At 41.4% G+C, this 18,830-nt stretch overlaps 1 protein-coding gene and 1 long non-coding RNA gene across 5 annotated transcripts in view; one reads left to right on the forward strand and one right to left on the reverse strand.

The window, feature by feature from the left end:
• The window catches only part of iqsec3b (IQ motif and Sec7 domain ArfGEF 3b), a 68,367-nt gene that overhangs the window by 34,007 nt on the left and 15,530 nt on the right, over positions 1 to 18,830 (reverse strand). For all 3 annotated transcript variants that reach the window (XM_061774221.1, XM_061774222.1, XM_061774223.1), the window contains exons 2-5: positions 18,463 to 18,537; positions 7,891 to 8,011; positions 4,973 to 5,374; positions 1,521 to 2,236 (exon numbers count right to left, since the gene is read on the reverse strand). In XM_061774221.1, coding sequence (XP_061630205.1) covers positions 1,521 to 2,236; positions 4,973 to 5,374; positions 7,891 to 8,011; positions 18,463 to 18,537 — 1,314 coding nt within the window. The remainder of the gene's footprint in view (positions 1 to 1,520; positions 2,237 to 4,972; positions 5,375 to 7,890; positions 8,012 to 18,462; positions 18,538 to 18,830) is intronic.
• Positions 4,668 to 9,357, forward strand: LOC133478313 (uncharacterized). 2 transcript variants are annotated; one of them, XR_009788649.1, is made up of 3 exons: positions 4,668 to 4,824; positions 4,981 to 5,136; positions 7,912 to 9,357. It is a non-coding gene; the product is annotated as an uncharacterized LOC133478313 (long non-coding RNA). The 2 variants fall into 2 exon arrangements; XR_009788650.1 differs by lacking the exon at positions 4,668 to 4,824 and adding an exon at positions 4,826 to 4,889.

The raw sequence follows: 18,830 nt of genomic DNA on the forward strand, positions 1-18,830 counted from the left end.
GGAAGGAAAAGAAGGCAATATAAGAATTACATGGTTGTGAATAAATATAATAAAATATATATTTTAATGGCAGCACAGTGGAAGACTGGTTAGCTTATCTGACTCACAGTTCTGAGGACCCGGGTTCAAATCCCGGCCCCCCCTGTGTGGAGTTTGCATGTTCTCCCCGTGCCTGCTTGGGTTTTCTCCAGGTACTCCGGTTTCCTCCCACATCCCAAAAACATGCCTGGTAGGTTGATTGAAGACTAAATTGCCCGTAGGTGTCAATGTGAGTGCGAATGGTTGTTTGTTTATATGTGCCCTGCGATTGGGTGGAGACCAGTTCAGGGTGTACCCCGCCTCTCGCCCAGAGTCGCTTGGGATAGGCTCCAGTTCGCCCGCGACCCTAGTGAGGATAAGCGGTACAGAAAATGGATGGATGGATATATTTTAATGGATATATTTATAATAATTTAATGTAATCATTAAATATTTTTGGAAACTAAATAAAAAGTCTCGTAACAATACTCGATAGTTAATTTTCTGGGGTTACAATTTTTAATTCCAAGTGTAGTATACTTAAAAAGAATGCAATGAAGAAAACACAATTTTTTTTTTTTAATTTAAGAACTAAATATGGAAAATAAAGAGGGGAAAAAATAATTGCGATATAATAAGCAATGATACAAATAAACAAATAATGATCATAAAATATGTAATATAGCATATTATTGAATAAAATGATAATTCTTTAATATTTTCAAATGCATTTATACATATTTCAATGTGTTTAAAAATGTATATGTATTTATTGTAATGCCTGCACTACATTTTGTTTTTCATTCTTATCTGCAGTTGTTTTTTTGTTATAACGAGTTAACCAATTTAATCTGTGGCAAAGTAGTAAAGCTAAATGTGAGCTCAGCATTTGACAATAGAGAGGTCACTCCAGCGGTTCTTAGTCAATGCGTTGTAAAATATTAATAATCTATTCATAATCCATTCGTAAACCATTTATTAACATTTCACAAGGGTAGCTTTGTAACATGGTGGCCTTTTTCGCATTGTAGCTTGCAACTGCTGGACTCTACTGTATTCACATGGATACTTACTCTCACTCTCTCTGTGTGTGTGTGAAGAAATTGCTTATGAAATAAAGAAAAAGATGAGCACATTCCTGCTCAAAAGCTGTTAGTTGAGAACGAGTTCGGGTCAGAGCTGCTGTCAGCGATGTGTGCTGCTTAATCAACTTTAACTCGCAATAACTAATAGTAATGATTAGAAGTAAAGGCCAGTCGTGCTCTCTTTCTATTTATGCCTCCTTTCACATTGTGCACGCCCTACGCTTCTCTCTTTTATAGCTTCGCCATCACCTCGATGCCTTCGCCTTTATTTTCTTGTCTGTAGTGAGGCCCTACCACAAAAGAAGTTCCCAAGGCAAAAAGTGTACTTTGAAGAACGACTAGTGCATGTGCATGTGTGCGTGAGTGAATGTCTATACAGTACGTTAGTGTTTGTGTGTGCTTTGTGGTTCCACTTACACATTGAAGAGGTTTAGTCCAATGCGATAGAGCCGTTTACGATGTGTGTCGGTGGAGAGGGTGGGCGACCGGCAAGACGTGGGATCCTGGCATCGATCCCTGGGGAGGGAGACCACCAGAGCCTGCAGGGCATCGGGGCCGGTGCCCGCCGCCAGCTGCTGCGGATGGGTGTAGTGGTACTGCTGGTACTGGGTGTAAATCTGGGCAGGCTGCTGGTCGGAGAAGGTCGAAGTGACGATGGCGGTGGAGGTAGATGTGGAGTTGGACCCCACTTTGTCCGAGATGCCTTCCCCTTCTAAGGCGCCGTACCCCCCCGGGAGGGGCACAGCTGAGCCCCTCCGCGACCCCGGATCCAAATTCTCCAGCTCCTCGCTTGGAGGAGGCGCAGGGAATTCAGGCTCCTCAGCTGACTCTCCTCTGACGAGGCCCATCCCGCTCAGCGAGGTCTTCCTGCTGCCCGCTTCGCCGCCGGCGTTGCCCAGGGAGGTGGTGGTAGTGGTGGTAGCAGAGGAGATGGTGTAGGAACTGTTGCTATCAATGTGGACAGTGACGTCCCGGAAGGCCATGAGCAGAGAGCTGGCGCTGCGGGGGAGGCAGGCACTCTCGGCGGCGGCACGGAGGGCCCCTGGGTCCATGAGGAGGCCCTGGCCCTCCGGGCCCTCCGATACGCTCCAACCACGGAGGGCCTCATCTATCGACTGGGCCAGCGAGTGGAGCTGAAAGTATAAAAAAAAGACATCAAGCTTTGTCATGGTTGAGTAGTAGATAGGAGATCTGTGTTTGAATCTCTGTCGGAACATCACTGTAAATTGTCCATAGATGTGAATGTAAATGGTTGTTTGTCTATAAGTGTCCTGTGATTGATTGGTCACTAGTCCAGTGTGTGCACTGCCACTCACCCAAATTCTGTATCAATGTATCAGTGTGAGTGTCAAACATCAAGTGTATTTTTTTAATCCATTTTAAATGTTGTTGCCCGGAACAGACAAACAGTGGTTAGCACACCTGCCTCACAGTCAGAAGATCCAAGTTTGACTCTCCATTGAAAAATCTCTATGGTTAATTGAAAACTTAATTGCCCACAGATGTGAATGTCATTCTGAATGTGAAGGTGCCCTGCGATTGACTGCCAACCGGTCCATGGTGTACCCTGCCTCTCAGCCAAAGTCAGCTGGGATAGACTCAGTATCGAACATTAAGTACATTTTTGTCATTGCGCAGCCTATTGGTATAGTGGTTAGTACAACTGCCTCACAGTCAGGAGATCCTTCTCCGAATCTTCGCTGAAAAATATCTGTGGTTATTTGAAGACTCTAAATCCATAGATGTGAATGTGAGTGTGACCCAAGAGGTACAGAAAATGGATGTCACCTTGACACTTTTAATACATTAGGAACATACCTGCACCTTTCAAAAGGAACCGTTACCTGTGTCTACTAATAGTAAAGTACTTTGGTGCAGAATAAAGGATGAAAATGGACTCCTACTGCGAGCAGGTTAGCTAATTATCTGCCCTTTGTAAGACCAAGGGGTCTAGATGAATAGTGACAATGTCTTAGTAATTAGATCGTGAGGTAAAACTGCTGAAACAAGCCTTTTTTTCTGTTGCTAGTGTTGGATTTCAAAGTCATATAAGAGGAAGGGCAGGCGTCACCTAGTTCAAAGATTCAAGGATTTTTATTGTCAATGCTCTATACCAGGGGTGTCAAACTCATTTTTGTCTCGGGCCGCATTGTAGTTATGATTTCCCTCAGAGGGCCGTTAGAACAGTGAAATCATATAAATGTTTAAACATCCATCCATCCATTTTCTGAGCCGCTTCTCCTCACTAGGGTCGCGGGCGTGCTGGAGCCTATCCCAGCTGTCATCGGGCAGGAGGCGGGGTACACCCTGAACTGGTTGCCAGCCAATCGCAGGGCACATACAAACAAACAACCATCCGCACTCACATTCACACCTATGGGCAATTTAGAGTCTCCAATTCATGCATGTTTTTGGGATGTGGGAGGAAACCGGAGTGCCCGGAGAAAACCCATGCAGGCACGGGGAGAACATGCAGGCGGGGCCAGGGATTGAACCCGGGTCCTCAGAACTGTGAGGCTGACGCGCTAACCAGTTGGTCACCGTGCCGCCATGTTTAAACACCAAATCATATTATTACCATTACACAACAACTTGAGGGATAACTACTTTTGAAATCAGAAGACAAAGATAATAGTTTGTTGAAGTATTGTTTAAGTTACTGTAGAAGAAGGGTTTGGTAACAGAAAAATGCAATATATCAACATTATTGTTTATTATTATGACAATTTGGAATTTGGGTACAGAGTTTAGCAAAAATCACGGAAGTTGATGAGCATGATTTGCTTTCGCGGGCCACATAAAATAATGTGGCAGGCCGCATCTGGCTCCCAGGCCTTGAGTTTGACACATATGCTCTATACAGTATGTAGAGTACATACAGAGAATCAAAATGCAGTTTCTCTCTCTCTCTCTCTCTCTCTCTCTCTCTCTCTCTCTCTCTCTCTCTCTCTCTCTCTCTCTCTCTCTCTCTCTCTCTCTCTCGGGGCAACTAACTAAAGAATAAAAAAATAAAATAATAATAATACAATGCAGTAGTTCTATACGTATAGGTCATATAGAGTGAAGTACAATTCAGTTGAACGCAGACAGATGCATAATGTACATGAAGCGTTCAAATTTAAATGTAAGCTGAGGTAGAATGTTGGCTCCGACGGCTTTTGCAGAAACTTTAATTGAGCAAACAGCTATTTTGGGGGGGATATTCAAAATAGGACGCTTTAATTATTGTTAAATTACATTAAATTAAACATCCATTAATTTACACCCTGGACTGGACGCCAGTCAATCGCAGGGAACCAAATTGTGAGGCACGACGTGCTAAACACAAAATCACTGTGCTACCCTTTCATTGAACAACACAAATGAATGTCTGAATTGAATATGAAGGAATGTTGGAGACTCTAAATTGTCCATAGATGTGAATGTGAGTGTGAATGGTTTTGTCAAAATTAGGACGCGGACTCGCCCTCAAAATCCCGATTCACTATTCGTTTTGACAGTAACGAATGAGTTGCAAATCAGAATTGAATCGTTACCCGTTAACTATTTCGAAATAATTGTCCAACAAATGAAAAATCCAATTTGATCATTTGAAAACTCTCTTCAACCGGACAGAGAGGACACTGACGCGTTTTGACTGCCGTAATGGACGCCTCCTTCCACGGAGATCTCGCTGGAAGGCTCTCGCGACAACTGCATACGTACGCAGACACCACGCACAGTAAGTCTAAATGGCCTCGGCTATAAACAAAGGCTCCATGGTATACCCTGCTTCTCTTGCACAAAGTCAGCTGAGCTAGTCTCCAGTTACCTACCACCTTGAACAGATTAGCATTTTTGGTGTCGAAAAAATAATAACTCCAGCTTACTTGTTCAGAGAAGCAGTCCTCCAGCTGTGAGAGCGAGGGTCCAGAGCTTTGAGCGGGCGCCGGTCCCGTGGCCGGAGGGGCAGCCGCTGCTGGGGCGGACGCGGGAGACGGCGGCAGAGAAGTGGAGCGGCACGGCGGCGGAGGCGGCGTCTTGGAACGTAGCGGTATCTGTCCCCCTCCCGGGTGGAGAGAGTAACTGTGTCTCTGGGCGCTATTGCGGTTCCGTCCCGAGGGGCTGGGTTGGCGCAAGGAGATCCGGCGGGGTAGCTTGCTCTCCGAGAGCGAGTTGCGGATCTTTTGGAAATTTTTGCTTAGCTGGTACTGACGGAAGGCGGTCTGGATGCGACGGGCGGCCCGTCGGGAGATGAGGTGGCCTCCGTACTTCTGCTCCAGGTCTTCTATCTGGAGAGAGGACGGTGGGGTGAAGAATTCACATTTTAACTATTGAGGCGTTTGTGAACAAACAGTTCCAACTAAATCGTATTTATTATCCTTTAGCACCCAATATGGCTGGAGGATGGCAGATAGCAAACAAACATCATGCATATAATAATTATATGTATCTAATGCAGTGCTTTCCAACCTTTATTGAGCCAAGGCACATACAGTGGTATATCGACTTTTGGGTTACATTCATTTCAAGCTCAAAACTCAGTACTGTACTGTACTGTTCCAGTCCACATTTGGTTTGGGCAAAAAAATAAAAAAAATAATTTATTTTGGATTGATTGTTCATGGCAGCACGGTGGACGACTGGTTAGAGCGTCAGCCTCACAGTTCTGAGGACCGGGGTTCAATCCCCAGCCCCGACTGTGTGGCGTTTGCATGTTCTCCCCGTGCCTGCGTGGGTTTTCTCAGGGCACTCCGGTTTCCTCCCACATCCCAAAAACATGCATTAATTGGAGATGCGGATGGTTTTTTGTTTGTATGTGCCCTGCGATTGGCTGGCAACCAGTTCAGGGTGTACCCCGCCTCCTGCCCGATGATAGCTGGGATAGGCTCCAGCACACCCGCGACCCTAGTGAGGAGAAGCGGCTCAGAAAATGGATGGATGATTGTTCATTTTGACAAATTTCCTAGTACAAGCCCTGGAATTCGCCCAATTGCGTGTTTGTCGAGCACACTGGTGTCAGGGGCTAATTTATTTTAACTTTCCAGGGGGCGCTAATGAGTGACTTTTTGGGGAGACGTGTGCAAGATGCCAGAAGACATTTCGGTGAATGCATTTCACCAGGACATAAACGTTTGCAAACATTGATGAGATTTTAGGGTCATAGATACATACCACCTGAACAAAATTGTGCATGTTTATCTTGGTATAGGCGGAATGCTAGTGTGGGTTCTCATAAGCAGGCATGCCTAATAAATTGTTTAGGAAAGTTGCACTGCCAAACTTTCCACTAAAGAAGAAGAAAAATCAGAGCAGAGAAAAGGAGGACAGCCGACGCACATCCTGAGAACACCCCACAAAAATGCGCACTTACACACACAGAAGCCGTTATTAGCAGTTACCATGGCAACCTAGCATCTTTCATGCTCCTGTCGCTGTGGATGTAGAAACACTGGTGTTCGTTTTTTTTCCCCTTTCATGTCAACAGAGACAGAAATAGATCTGAATGGGCTTCTGCTGTTGCAGCACCCAATGTCACCCTCGCAGCCCCCCTACCCCCTCCCCTCGTCCCCCTCATTCCCAAAGATAAACCTCGTTTCGTCTCTCTACAGCCAAGGGCGAAAAACACACCCCAATATAAGGGGCCGTCATGGAAATCAAGTTTATTTCTCATACACACTACTAAAATGCCATACTAAATGTAATAACATAAGAAAATGCTCTCACAGCTTATATTGAAATGCACTAATGTAATGTACTAAAATGCTTTCACACATCATACTGAAATAGCCATAAACACCCTACTGACACACATTTTTGCGTATACTGGATTACTGCATATGAAAGGGTTCGAGGATGTGTGAGAGCATTTCAGTATATCGTAAAAGAGCATTTCAGTGTATTATGTGACAGCATTTCAAGATAATGTGTTGAAGCATTTCAGCATATTATATGAAAGCATTTCAGTATGACGTGGATACGATATACGTCACATATATCATGATGTGTGTGTAAAAAGTATATCATGAGAGGGTTTCAGTATGTTGGGTGGGAACATTGCAGTATGATGTATGAGAGAATTTCAGTATATTAGCTTTAATGGGAGAGTTTTGGAATTTGTGAGAGAATTCAAATATATCATATGAGAGCATTTCAGCATTGTGTGTGAAAGCAGTTCAGTATATTATATAAGACTGGTTCATTATGATGTGTGAGAGAGTTTTGGTATATTATATGAGAGGATTTATCTACAGTATATTAGTTTGATGTGTGAGAGCAGTTTGGTATATCATACAACAGCACTTCAAGATACCGTGTGAGTATATTATATGAGAGTGTTTCAGTATGTGTGAGAGCATTCTGTATGTGTTATACAGTTTTAGTATATAATATGAGAGCATTTAAGTGCATCATATGAGAGCATTTAGTAAATAAATCATATCAGAACATTTCTGTATGAAGTGTGAAAGCATTTCAGTTTATTATATGAGTGTTTCAGTATGTGTAAGAGCATTCTGTATGATGTGTGCTACAGTTTCAGTATCATATATGAGCGCATTTAAGTACATTATATGAGAGCATTTAGTAAGTAAATCATATCAGAACATTTCAGTATGATGCAAAGAAATGAAAACATTTTGTATAAAGCGTGAGAGGATTTCAGGAATTATGGGTCGGAGAATTTCAAGTGTGTGTGTGTGCGCGCGTGTGTGTGTGAGAGAGAGTGAGAGCGAGAGCATTTCAGTTGTGTATGAGAGCTAATCTTGAATTACAATGTGTCCCTGACGACCCCTCGAGAAGGACGTACCTGTTTGTTTTTGTTCTCCAGGGAGATCTCGTACTCGCTGGGCCCCTCCCGTTTGGCTGCGGTGCCCTCCACGTCCGGTCTACCCGAGGACGAACCGTCCTCCAGGCTCAGCAAACGGCCGCTGTTGTGGGAATAAGAGCGGATAGCGATCAGCGGCTGTCTCCGTCCCTGACCTTCAAAACACATCTGTGAAGTGTGTGTGTGTGTGTGTGTGTGTGTGTGCGCGCATGTGCGTGCTTATGTTTGTGAGAGGAGCAGCAGGTGGGAAATGATTGCGATGGCCGGAGGCAGAGCAGGACACAATTTCATCACAGTTTGCAGCAGGAATTCATTTAAATCTACTCTCAAGACTCTATTGTGATATTGTCATCATATATATAATATTGTTTAATTATGTACAATTATGAATTATCTATTTTATCTATATTTTGGCTGGGAATAAATGGTTACGTCCCATCTGGACTGACCGTTCTTATCTTTTGCGTAGGCCATTATATTTAAACTGGTGCAGCATGGTGTACTAGTGGTTAGCATGTCTGCCACACATTTCTGTCGCTAGGCAAGATTAGTCATGTTTGACTCTTGAACCAATGGAAAAATAAGACATGAAGCAAACCTAGGCATCGACAGCCTCGAGAAACTTCACTTCAAAAACAGCACTATAGGGAGATTGTTTCGACGCGCTCTGTATTAAACATAAAATACATAGTGGAAACAATGGCCCAGTTGCAAAGTTAGTGCTATGGTGTGTGAACTCGCTGTGTTCCTAGCATGAATTGTAGCAAGAGAACGAGAATGTCTGCATGCGCTTGCAAGACAATATCGTCAAAGTCAAACATGACTTTAAGATAACTTCATCAGCCTCTGCAGATATTTTGCAAACAATCATTTGCTAGAAGTACAATATATATATATATATATATATATATATACACACACACACAGTGCATGCAGCGTCAACATGGTTTATCATGGCTCCCTTCAATAATTCCCTGTTTTTTAATCCCAGCTCCTGTCCACCGTTGGACAAACATTGCTCTTTTACACGACATTACCACTGAAAATCTGCCAAAGGTGAATTGAGGGCAGCAAAAAGCCATATCAATCCCGTATTGATTTTGTTTTTTTGTTTTTTTTAACTAAAATTTAATTGTGTGACATGCTTTTGTCAAAATATCCCAGGGATTGAGAATTATAACAGTCTTTACACCTGCTTTTTTTTAGGGTGTTTCGAGGGAGCGGTTCTGTCTCATGCAAATGAGCTACAGCTAACTCCGCCACCGCGACAGCAGGGCCAAAGCCATGTGGCTACAAATTGCTTGAGCAAGCATTAAGAAAGAAAAAGTATGCATTTCATTTTGACTCGTGGAGGCAACATGTCATCACAGAGCTGCCCAATTCGCTATATGCGGAACGCCACGTGACCAACGCTGAACACAGGATAGCCGACTTAAAATTTAAAAAAAATAAAAATGAAATTTTTGCAAGGTGATTGTAAGTCCCTAAGTATGATTTTTATTTTTTTTTCGGATTTGAATGGTGTCCAGAGTAGGGGTTATTACATGATGTTAGATTAACTCTTCAGAGATGTAATAAATTAACTCCACTTTTGCATCTACACTTCATGTTGAGAGAGACGAGTCAGCGCAATTTTCCTATTCCTGTATTTTCACATGGAGTTCAAACTTACTCAAATAATAATGAACTGATGCTGTGAACTCCAGTAGTATGAAAAAAATATATGTTGTAACGACGGTGAAAGCTTTGGTACTCCCAAAATGCTTTGCGGAAAATAAAGCCACAACCATGGTTGTAGCTTAACGTTGCTTTTTTTGCAACACTTTATTTCTCCCTACACTGTAACAAGTGTGTGTTTAGTGGGTGTTTTTCTTTAGTGAAACCGTGATTGTGTGTTGTATGATGAATAATGACCTTCTGGCCATGTTCACTACATTGCCAATGTTTCCTGGTGACATACCAGTTTTCTGGTCCCCGGAATGATAAATGTTATTTTCATAAAAGAAAACTCTGGGCGAGTGTAGATTTCCACTCTGAGGGTATTAAATTTGTGTTTTCAAATTTCCTGTGAGCTAACAAATGATGGACAACCTGGACAATAGCAATTACGGGTTGTGTGACATACACATTCTCCCTCAATTACTTTTTGATTTTTGCTGTTAGCTAACAATAATTTGTGCAGCCAACAACACTGCAGCTGTGATTATATTTTAGCTTTGTCATGATAGTGTTCAAGTCAAGTCTGACAAAGTCATGGGAAGAGAAACTTTGTGTGATGGTGATATTTAACGCGTCGCTCACAGACACATTTTGGGAAATGCACAGCTCAAATTTACTATGCTATGTAATTTCACACTTGATGGGTGGACAGGAACTGCAGAGATCTGACTATTTTTATACAAGCTATTCAAAAGTCAATTTTCCATAATGTCTCCTGTGAGCTTTGATCATCATTTGACTAATATTGTATTGTGATTGCTTGCCTCCCTGTCCTCAAAACACTTATTTGTTCATTCAGTGTACAACCCCAATTCCAATGAAGTTGGGACGTTCTGTTAAAACATAAATAAAAACAGAATACAATGATTTGCAAATCATGTTCAACCTATATTTAATTGAATACACTACAAAGACAAGATATTTCATGTTCAAACTGATAAACTTGATTGTTTTTAGCAAATAATCAAAAGCCATTTATCAACAACACCCATAAACGCCGCCGGCTTCTCTGGGGCCAAGCTCATCTAAGATGGACTGATGCAAAGTGGAAAAGTGTTCTGTGGTCCGACGAGTCCACATTTCAAATTGTTTTTGGAAATTGTCCTCCGTGCCAAAAATTGTCCTCCGGGCCAAAGAGGAAAAGAACCATCCGGACTGCTATGGACGCAAAGTTGAAAAGCCAGCCTCTGTGATGGAATGGGGCTGTGTTAGTGCCAATGGCATGGGTAACTTACACATCTGTGAAGGCACCATTAATGCTGAAAGGTACATACAGGTTTTGGAGAAACATATGCTGCCATCCAAGCAACGTCTTTTCATGGACCCCCCTGCTTATTTGAGCAAGACAATGCCAAACCACATTCTGCATTTGTTACAACACCGTGGCTTCGTAGTAGAAGAGTGCGGGTACTAGACTGGCCTGCCTGCAGTCCAGACCTGTCTCCCATTCAAAATGTGTGGTGCATTATGAAGCGTAAAATACGACAACGGAGACCCCGGACTGTTGAACAGCTGAAGCTGTACATTAAGCAAGAAGGGGAAAGAATTCCACCTACAAAGTTTCAACAATTAGTGTCCTCAGTTCCCAAACCCTGTCCCAGCTTTTTTGGAACATGTTGCAGCCATAAAATTCTAAGTTAATGATTATTTGCTAAAAATAATAACGTTTATCAGTTTGAACATTAAATATCTTGTCTTTGTAGTGTATTCAATTAAATATAGGTTGAACATGATTTGCAAATCATTGTGTTCTGTTTTTATTTATGTTTAACACAACGTCCCAACTTCATTGGAATTGGGGTTGTATTCACAAGTGTAACGCATACAAATGCTGTTCATTTTTACAATCTGAAGGCTGAACAACAGCAGGCAGGTTAAACATCCTATTCGTGAGCGCACCCTGAGAGTTCCTCTTGTTATTTTTGTATTGTTATTTTTGTTATATAGCAATATCCCACTCAGAAATAAGACCACAAGAGAAGCATTGTCTCTCAAATGAACTGGAGCGAGTCGGGATCAGTTGCAAATAGAACAGAAAGGCAGCGGAAACGAGGAGGACGCGCATGGAGAACGCTGCATCAGAATACATTAGAGTACATTAGAATACATGAGAGGGTTTAAAACGCAAGAGTTGAGCAATTTATGGATATGCACTGCAAAAAGCTTCTGTAATACAATTGTATGTGAGCCATCCCCCCAGCCAACTCACAGTCTGCACGTAGTACATAAGTCACAAGTGTACATCTGTCAAAAGATATTAGTCAAACAGAACACATTTACATATACATGTAAGTATATATTTTTGCTATTAGATAGTAGGTTGAGAAATTATATTTAACTTCATTCCAAATAGTAAAAGTTGAAGATGAGCATGACTGATTATTGTATTATTAAAATGAACTGTTACCGGTATTTGTTGCATAAATTCAGTATTTCTTTTAAAGTGCTTCATTTAAATGTGTTAATTAATTTTTATTTATATGTATTTATCCGATTAAAAAATGCTAATTGATTGCAGTTACTTGACTATATTTAGTTAAATAATACATATACAATAAATAATGAGAATTATTATTTCTTAAAATGAACTATTTTTAGAGCGTCAATCCCCGGTCCCGCCTGTGTGGAGTTTGCATGTTGTCCCCGTGCCTGCGTGGGTTTTCTCAGGGCACTCCGGTTTCCTCCCACATCCCAAAAACATGCATTAATTGGAGACTCTAAATTGCCCGTAGGTGTGAATGTGAGTGCGAATGGTTGTTTGTTTGTATGTGCCCTGCGATTGGCTGGCAACCAGTTCAGGGTGTAGCCCGCCTCCTGCCCGATGATAGCTGGGATAGGCTCCGGCACGCCCGCGACTCTAGTGAGGAGAAGCAGCTCAGAAAATGGATGGATGGATGAACTATTTTACATACTGTAGTTTGCAAACACATTTTATGTAGTTTTAATTGATATATGAAATATATATGAAATAATTGGTTAGTGAATAATAATTTAAATAATTAGACTGAATACAGTTTCACATTTTGAATTACTATTTATTATAGAATTACATAATATACATACACTTTTACGCCTACATATTTGTATTTATCTCATTGAATACTTGGTTCAATGATTTACTGTAAATAATAGAATGAAAAAATATTCATCAAATAAACAACCTGACATACTCAACAATGTTTTATTTGTTCATGACATATTTGGTTAGTTATAGTTAAAGGAAGGCGCCATGGTAGGCCACTGGTTAGCACATCTGCCTCACAGTTCTGAGGACTGGGGTTCAAATCCCGGCCCAGCCTGTGTGGAGTTTGCATGTTCTCCCTGTGCCTTCGTGGGTTTTCTCTGGGTACTCCAGTTTCCTTCCACATCCCAAAAACATGCGTGGTAGGTTGATTGAAGAGTCTAAATTGCCCGTAGTTGTGAATGTGAGTGCGAATGGTTGTTTGTTTATATAGTATGTGCCCTGCGATTGGCTGGCGACCAATTCATGGTGTACCCCGCCTCTCGCCCGAAGATAGCTGGGATGGGCTCCAGCACTCCCGCGACCCTTGTGAGGATAAGCGGCTCAGAAAATGGATGGATAAATGGACAATTATTTTCTATTAGAATTAACTATTTTACTTTTTTTTTTTCACAAACATTAAAGGAAGGGTTGCAGTTAAAAAAACACTTTTTGTCATATATATGAAAACGTCTACATGATCTAACAGTAGAAAATTATTAAAATTATCTTTTGAAAAATCATCACTCTTTGGCCCCATTTTAGGCCTCTAATTTTAATTTAATATTAATTTAATAATTTAATTTAATATGCCGTGCCCGTGTAAGATTATCTTATCAGAGACTGTAGCGACAGAAGGTGTGAACGAGATGTCTATCATTTGCCGTGCACACACGGGCACACGCCGCAGCCTCGCAGACTTGTTTCCTTGGTGGGATGATTTACCTCCAGTTAGCAACAAAAGTTAAAAAGGAGGAATTGGACAGCTCCCGAGACAAAACAAGAGTAAACATATGTACCTGGATGCGGTCCAGCCTCAGGCAAAATGAAAGAGCTGCCAGTGGCCTCTCTTTAAGGCATCAGGGAGTGAGAATCACATACTTGCGCAGCACTTTAGCTTGCCACGGTTAAACATAGAAGCTGCCTTTCAGAGGTGGAGGGGCCAAATGAGACGCATAAGAGGATTCAAGACCGAAGCGGGATTAGCAATGGTACTGCTCAACAAGAAAGTTTATCTCCTGTTTTTGGTTGTTAATTGATTGTACATTCCAAAAAATACAACATCTGCAGCGGCGGGTTTCATGCAAGCGCGAGGCTCGCTGCACGTGTTTGCCAATTTGTCAAACCGGTCTGTGCCAAGCTTGGCATTCTGGCGCAGCAAGAGAGTGTCCTTGGCAAAGTGCCTGGAGGAGTGACAATTTGGTGTCAGAAAATGTATCTAAATTTACAGCCACGTTTAGTCCTGGCGCAAGCTTGACCGCTGGTCTAACATGATTTTGGTGAAATTGATCAGGGCGCAGGCAGACATACTGAGCTCCCCTGACATACTATATTTCAGTCACCTGTGGTTATCACATCATCTGTTGCCACACCATAGCCAGAGCAGTGACAATGCTCCCCTCATCCACGAATCACTGCGATTATGCGTCGTCATTTTCCGCACTGAGAATCCAGTACCATGTCTCCCTCAAGACTGTCAGTTGCACTACATTTAGAGAACGAGAGGAGCCGCGACTGAGGTCGGATTTTAACACTTCCACAGTGGCGGACCTGCCCACTCTCAGATCTGCCGGCTTAAGCTCGTGTAGGAAATTACCAATACCGGTCTAACTCGCCTCTGGCCCACAGTTGCGCCGTCCGCCACCCAGGATTTACGCTGTTCACGAAAATCGAACCCTTAGTGTTTTTCAACACTGCATCATGAATAAATCATACTAGCAATGTGCAGCTGTGGCTAACATCGGCTTGGTCATGGTGCACGTTTGTATAGTGCATGTCTGGTCTACGTTCACATTGGTGAGGGACATAGATTTGTTCAAAAACTCGAGGGGGGAGTGAAGTGAAGTTAAATTAAACTTTTTCTCCCAGTTTGAAAACTGTAAACTCCCCTTTAACTATCGCTTTTTACCTCATCCACAAATGTGCTGGGCCATTTGTGCGTTAAAAGAAATCAAATAGTGCTGCAATGCGTATACATAAATTGGTTTTTGCTCATGACCTCACAAGAGGGGAAGGAAGGTTGATTTTTTTTTTTGTACAGAACATGTTGTCACGTGGCACCACGTTAGTGTTAAATGTCTGCTTCTTGTCATCACAGCCGACTGGACATGTTTGCACCGCTGCGTGGGTGTCACAGTGCTGTCATCGCGACAGAGGAAGGAAAGGAGAAGAGCTGCAAATCATAAAGGTTTGTCATGAAAACTAAACCGTCGTGAATGGTATTATCTCCAAAAAAAAAAAAAAAATGCCAAATTTCTCATCCAACACTAGTGAGCAGAATGCAATGAGATCTCCCATGAGCTCCACAAATTGCAAGTTGATCTGATGAGATTGAATGCAGATTCAGTATAAGCCTCTGAACACATTCAATGGGACTTTCCATGTTCAATTTAAATTGGTGCCAAATGTGCGATCTGGATCCAACCCGGTGGAAATTTGACTTCTAATCCTGTATACCAGTGATTCCCAACCTGTGTGACGTGGCATATTTGAGTACAATTATCCAATTTCACCTTACTGGTCTGAAGATTATTATTTATTTTCGACAAATAATATATATATTTTCATTTTGTATGCCAGCAACAGATAGTGATAAGTATAACATTGAAATGCTCTTCCACAAGATGACAGAAGGTACATTGTGATATTTTCGTTTGGGGGATGTGCTGTGAGACTTTTGTCATGCAAAAAGCAATAAGTAAATCAAGGTTGGGAAACACTGCTGTATACGCATAATTAATTGGATGCCATTTAAAATTTTAAGAAATGTTATTCTATTTTCATGACACTGAAATTGATTGACGACCAGTTTAGGGTTTATCTGCAATCCTAATGAATAGAAAATTGATGGATGGATGGATTTTCATGACATTGGCCTAGTGGTTAGAACAATTCACAGTTCTGTGGTTTTAGGTTTGACTCTCACTCCGGACTTCCTGTGTGGAGTTTTCATGTTCTCCCCATGCTTGCCTGGGTTTTGGTCAGGTACAGTAGTCTGAATTAAATACATATTTAGGGGCCTCAAAATGCCCCAAAACTCACTTTTTGCAAGTGCTTATTTCCTGATGAAAATGTAAGTACGGTATTTTAGGGGTCCAAATATGAGCCCCCTTTCCAAAAAAAAAAAAAAAGTCACTGGACACATAATTGGGTGGACATTTCTCAAGTCTCAAGGACTGAAACTGATCAGGAAGTCAGCCATTTTGGTTTGAAGAACACATTTTGGGCAAATTCCAGGGCTCATACTAGGCAAACTCCTCATAGGGAATTCACCGAAATGAGCCCCAAAAGGAAGCAGGGGCTCGTTCATTGCAGCTTCAATTAGGATTTTATTTCCACATCCTTATTTTGATATGTTGCTGTACGTTTTTACTGCCGCCTGTAAATCCAATTTGCTGTCTGAGGATTATATAAAAATAAAGAGAACAAACACATACACGCACGCACACAAACACACACACTAATACACGCACACACAAAAAACGCACACACACACATCAACTCATCACTGTACTATGAAACCCACAACTGCCCACGCACCAAACAGAAGGCAAAATGGCTCGTTTTTATCGTCCCCTCGTTACTATGGCAGTGACGGCTGTTGCGTCATCGCCAGGTTGCTAGGGGCGATCGTGTATTGATGATATCGATGCTCGTTGCTCTGACTCAGGCCGCTGTGCTCAATACCATGGAGGCCATGATGGCTATTTGTTACGACGCATTTAATGTGGCTGCATCTGTGACCACGAGTGCACACACACAAACACACAGACACACCGGAATTTGTGCGGTCAGCTGCACACTGAACAAAATGTCATTCGGTATAACAATAAACCTTCATGTAATGGCCATGTTGGAGACTTACAATGAATATGATGCTTGCCCATTACAAACAAGGAGACAATAGGAGAGGACATCATTACATTGATAGTGTGACTGATGACAGTAAACAGCTGAATTGACTCAGTGAATGCTGATAACCAAGGAAACAATGAGGCGAAAAGCAGTTCCAACCAGAGAGATGGATAAAGGAGTGTAAATAAAGGACGACAATGGAGGAGCTTGATCTACAGTATTAATGTTCCTGTCCAAGACTTTCTTACCCTCAAGGCTATTATAGTTCTTGCGCTTATCTGGAGATTGCAGAAGTGAGTCAAATAAAGTTAGTGTGCACCCTCTGTCCGCAAAGGAAATGTCAGACGTCAAGGTGGCTCCAGTCATGACCAATAGGGACCGTCTAAGCGTGCTAAAAAAAAAAAAAAAAAAAAAAAAAAAAAAAAAAGTACCTAATTTTCAGTCACACATGATTAAAATGTGCTAACTGATGTAATTTTCCCATCTTTTCCTCATAAATAATCAATTAATATGTTAGTATAACATATTTTAATCATGTGCAACCGAAGCACATGTTCAAATTAAGCATATTCAAAGGACTTTTTTTCAGTGTGGTTCAAAGAAGAGGGAACAAGAAAGCCATTTAGAATTTTACGTTTTTATTTTTATTTATTTTTATTACCACTACTATGTATTTTTTTCCAAATTTTGTTACTGTGACCGGCTGACTCACAATAAAATAAAATAAAATACAATAAAATAAAATACAATAAAATAAAATACAATTAAATTAAATTAAATTAAATTAAATTAAATTAAATAGAACAATGATAACCATTTGATCAAACAAAGAAAAGCATTTTATCAGCTCAGGCTTTAGGAGCACATTTAAAAGCAGAAAATAAAACTGCATTTAATAAGATTGAATAACATTTAATGACATTTAATAGCATGTAATTTGTAATCCTAATAGCATAATTGCTTATATTGTTTTTGAATTTTTTAAGGAAAAATAAGGGGGGAAAAACTAAATTGAAGAAGAGTCCTCCTGCCTCGATTCAACCTTTGCAGATTACGATAACCTTGATTACTGAGAATCTACACAGACATAAAGAAAAAACACAATTCTTTGCACGCACATTTGTATTTTTTAATTGATATTGTGACACTTAAATTATAAACCCATTCATCAATTTCTATATCACTTATTCTCTTTAGGGTCACGGGTGAGCAAGAGCCAACCCAGCTCATTCTGGGCAAGAGGCAGGGTACGCCCTGGACTGTTCACCAGCCAGTCGCAGGGCACTTACAGACAAACAGCCATTCACACAAGTAAGTACAATTTAGTCTTCAATTAACCTAGGAAACTGTTTTTTGGAATGTGGGAGGAAGCCGGAGTACCTGGAGAAAACCCACGCAAGCATTTCGATAATACATGGAAACTGTATACACAGGATGGCCGGAATCCGGATTTGAACCCCCAACCTCAGAACTGTGAGGCGGATGTGCTAACCACTATACCACCGTGTGAAAAATATTATATATATATAATATTATTTCTGCAGTATTATTTACAGTGGTCAGAAGCTGGTTTTGGATAAGACAAGCAGCTGCTGTTTCTTCACTATTGCCAACTATTGGCCTGGCATGCATATTACAGCCTTTTCAGTCATTTGTGCAGGTCTCTCTGTACCTATTGACCATGTCAACTACAGATGAAAATCTTGCCCAAAACACACACAAAAAAAAAAACCAACACACATACAATTCGTCTGTCATACCTGGACGTGCCACTTGTGTCAGCCTCAGGATGCTCAGGGGCAGGGCAGCAGAACTGATGCAGCACCGTCTCGCTTCTGCAAACCAGAGACGAAACAAGAAAATTATTTGTTTGTCTGTTTGTTTTCCCAGAATCCTGCCAACCTGCTCACGCCCAGCGATGCCAGTAACATGTTACTCTTAAATGGTGGTCATTTTGAGTAACAAGCACTGTAAGGCGTTAAGCAGATTACAGTTTCTTCATCAAACTATCACTAGTTACTTTTGAGTCAACACTGACATTCAACAAGGAATCATTTGTGGATAATGACTCACAGGTGGAGCAATCCATCTGTCCATTACAATTTTGACAATAACACAGACCACATCC

The sequence above is a fragment of the Phyllopteryx taeniolatus genome, chromosome 5 (genome assembly GCF_024500385.1).
Source record: "Phyllopteryx taeniolatus isolate TA_2022b chromosome 5, UOR_Ptae_1.2, whole genome shotgun sequence".
NCBI classification, from domain to species: Eukaryota; Metazoa; Chordata; class Actinopteri; order Syngnathiformes; family Syngnathidae; genus Phyllopteryx; species Phyllopteryx taeniolatus.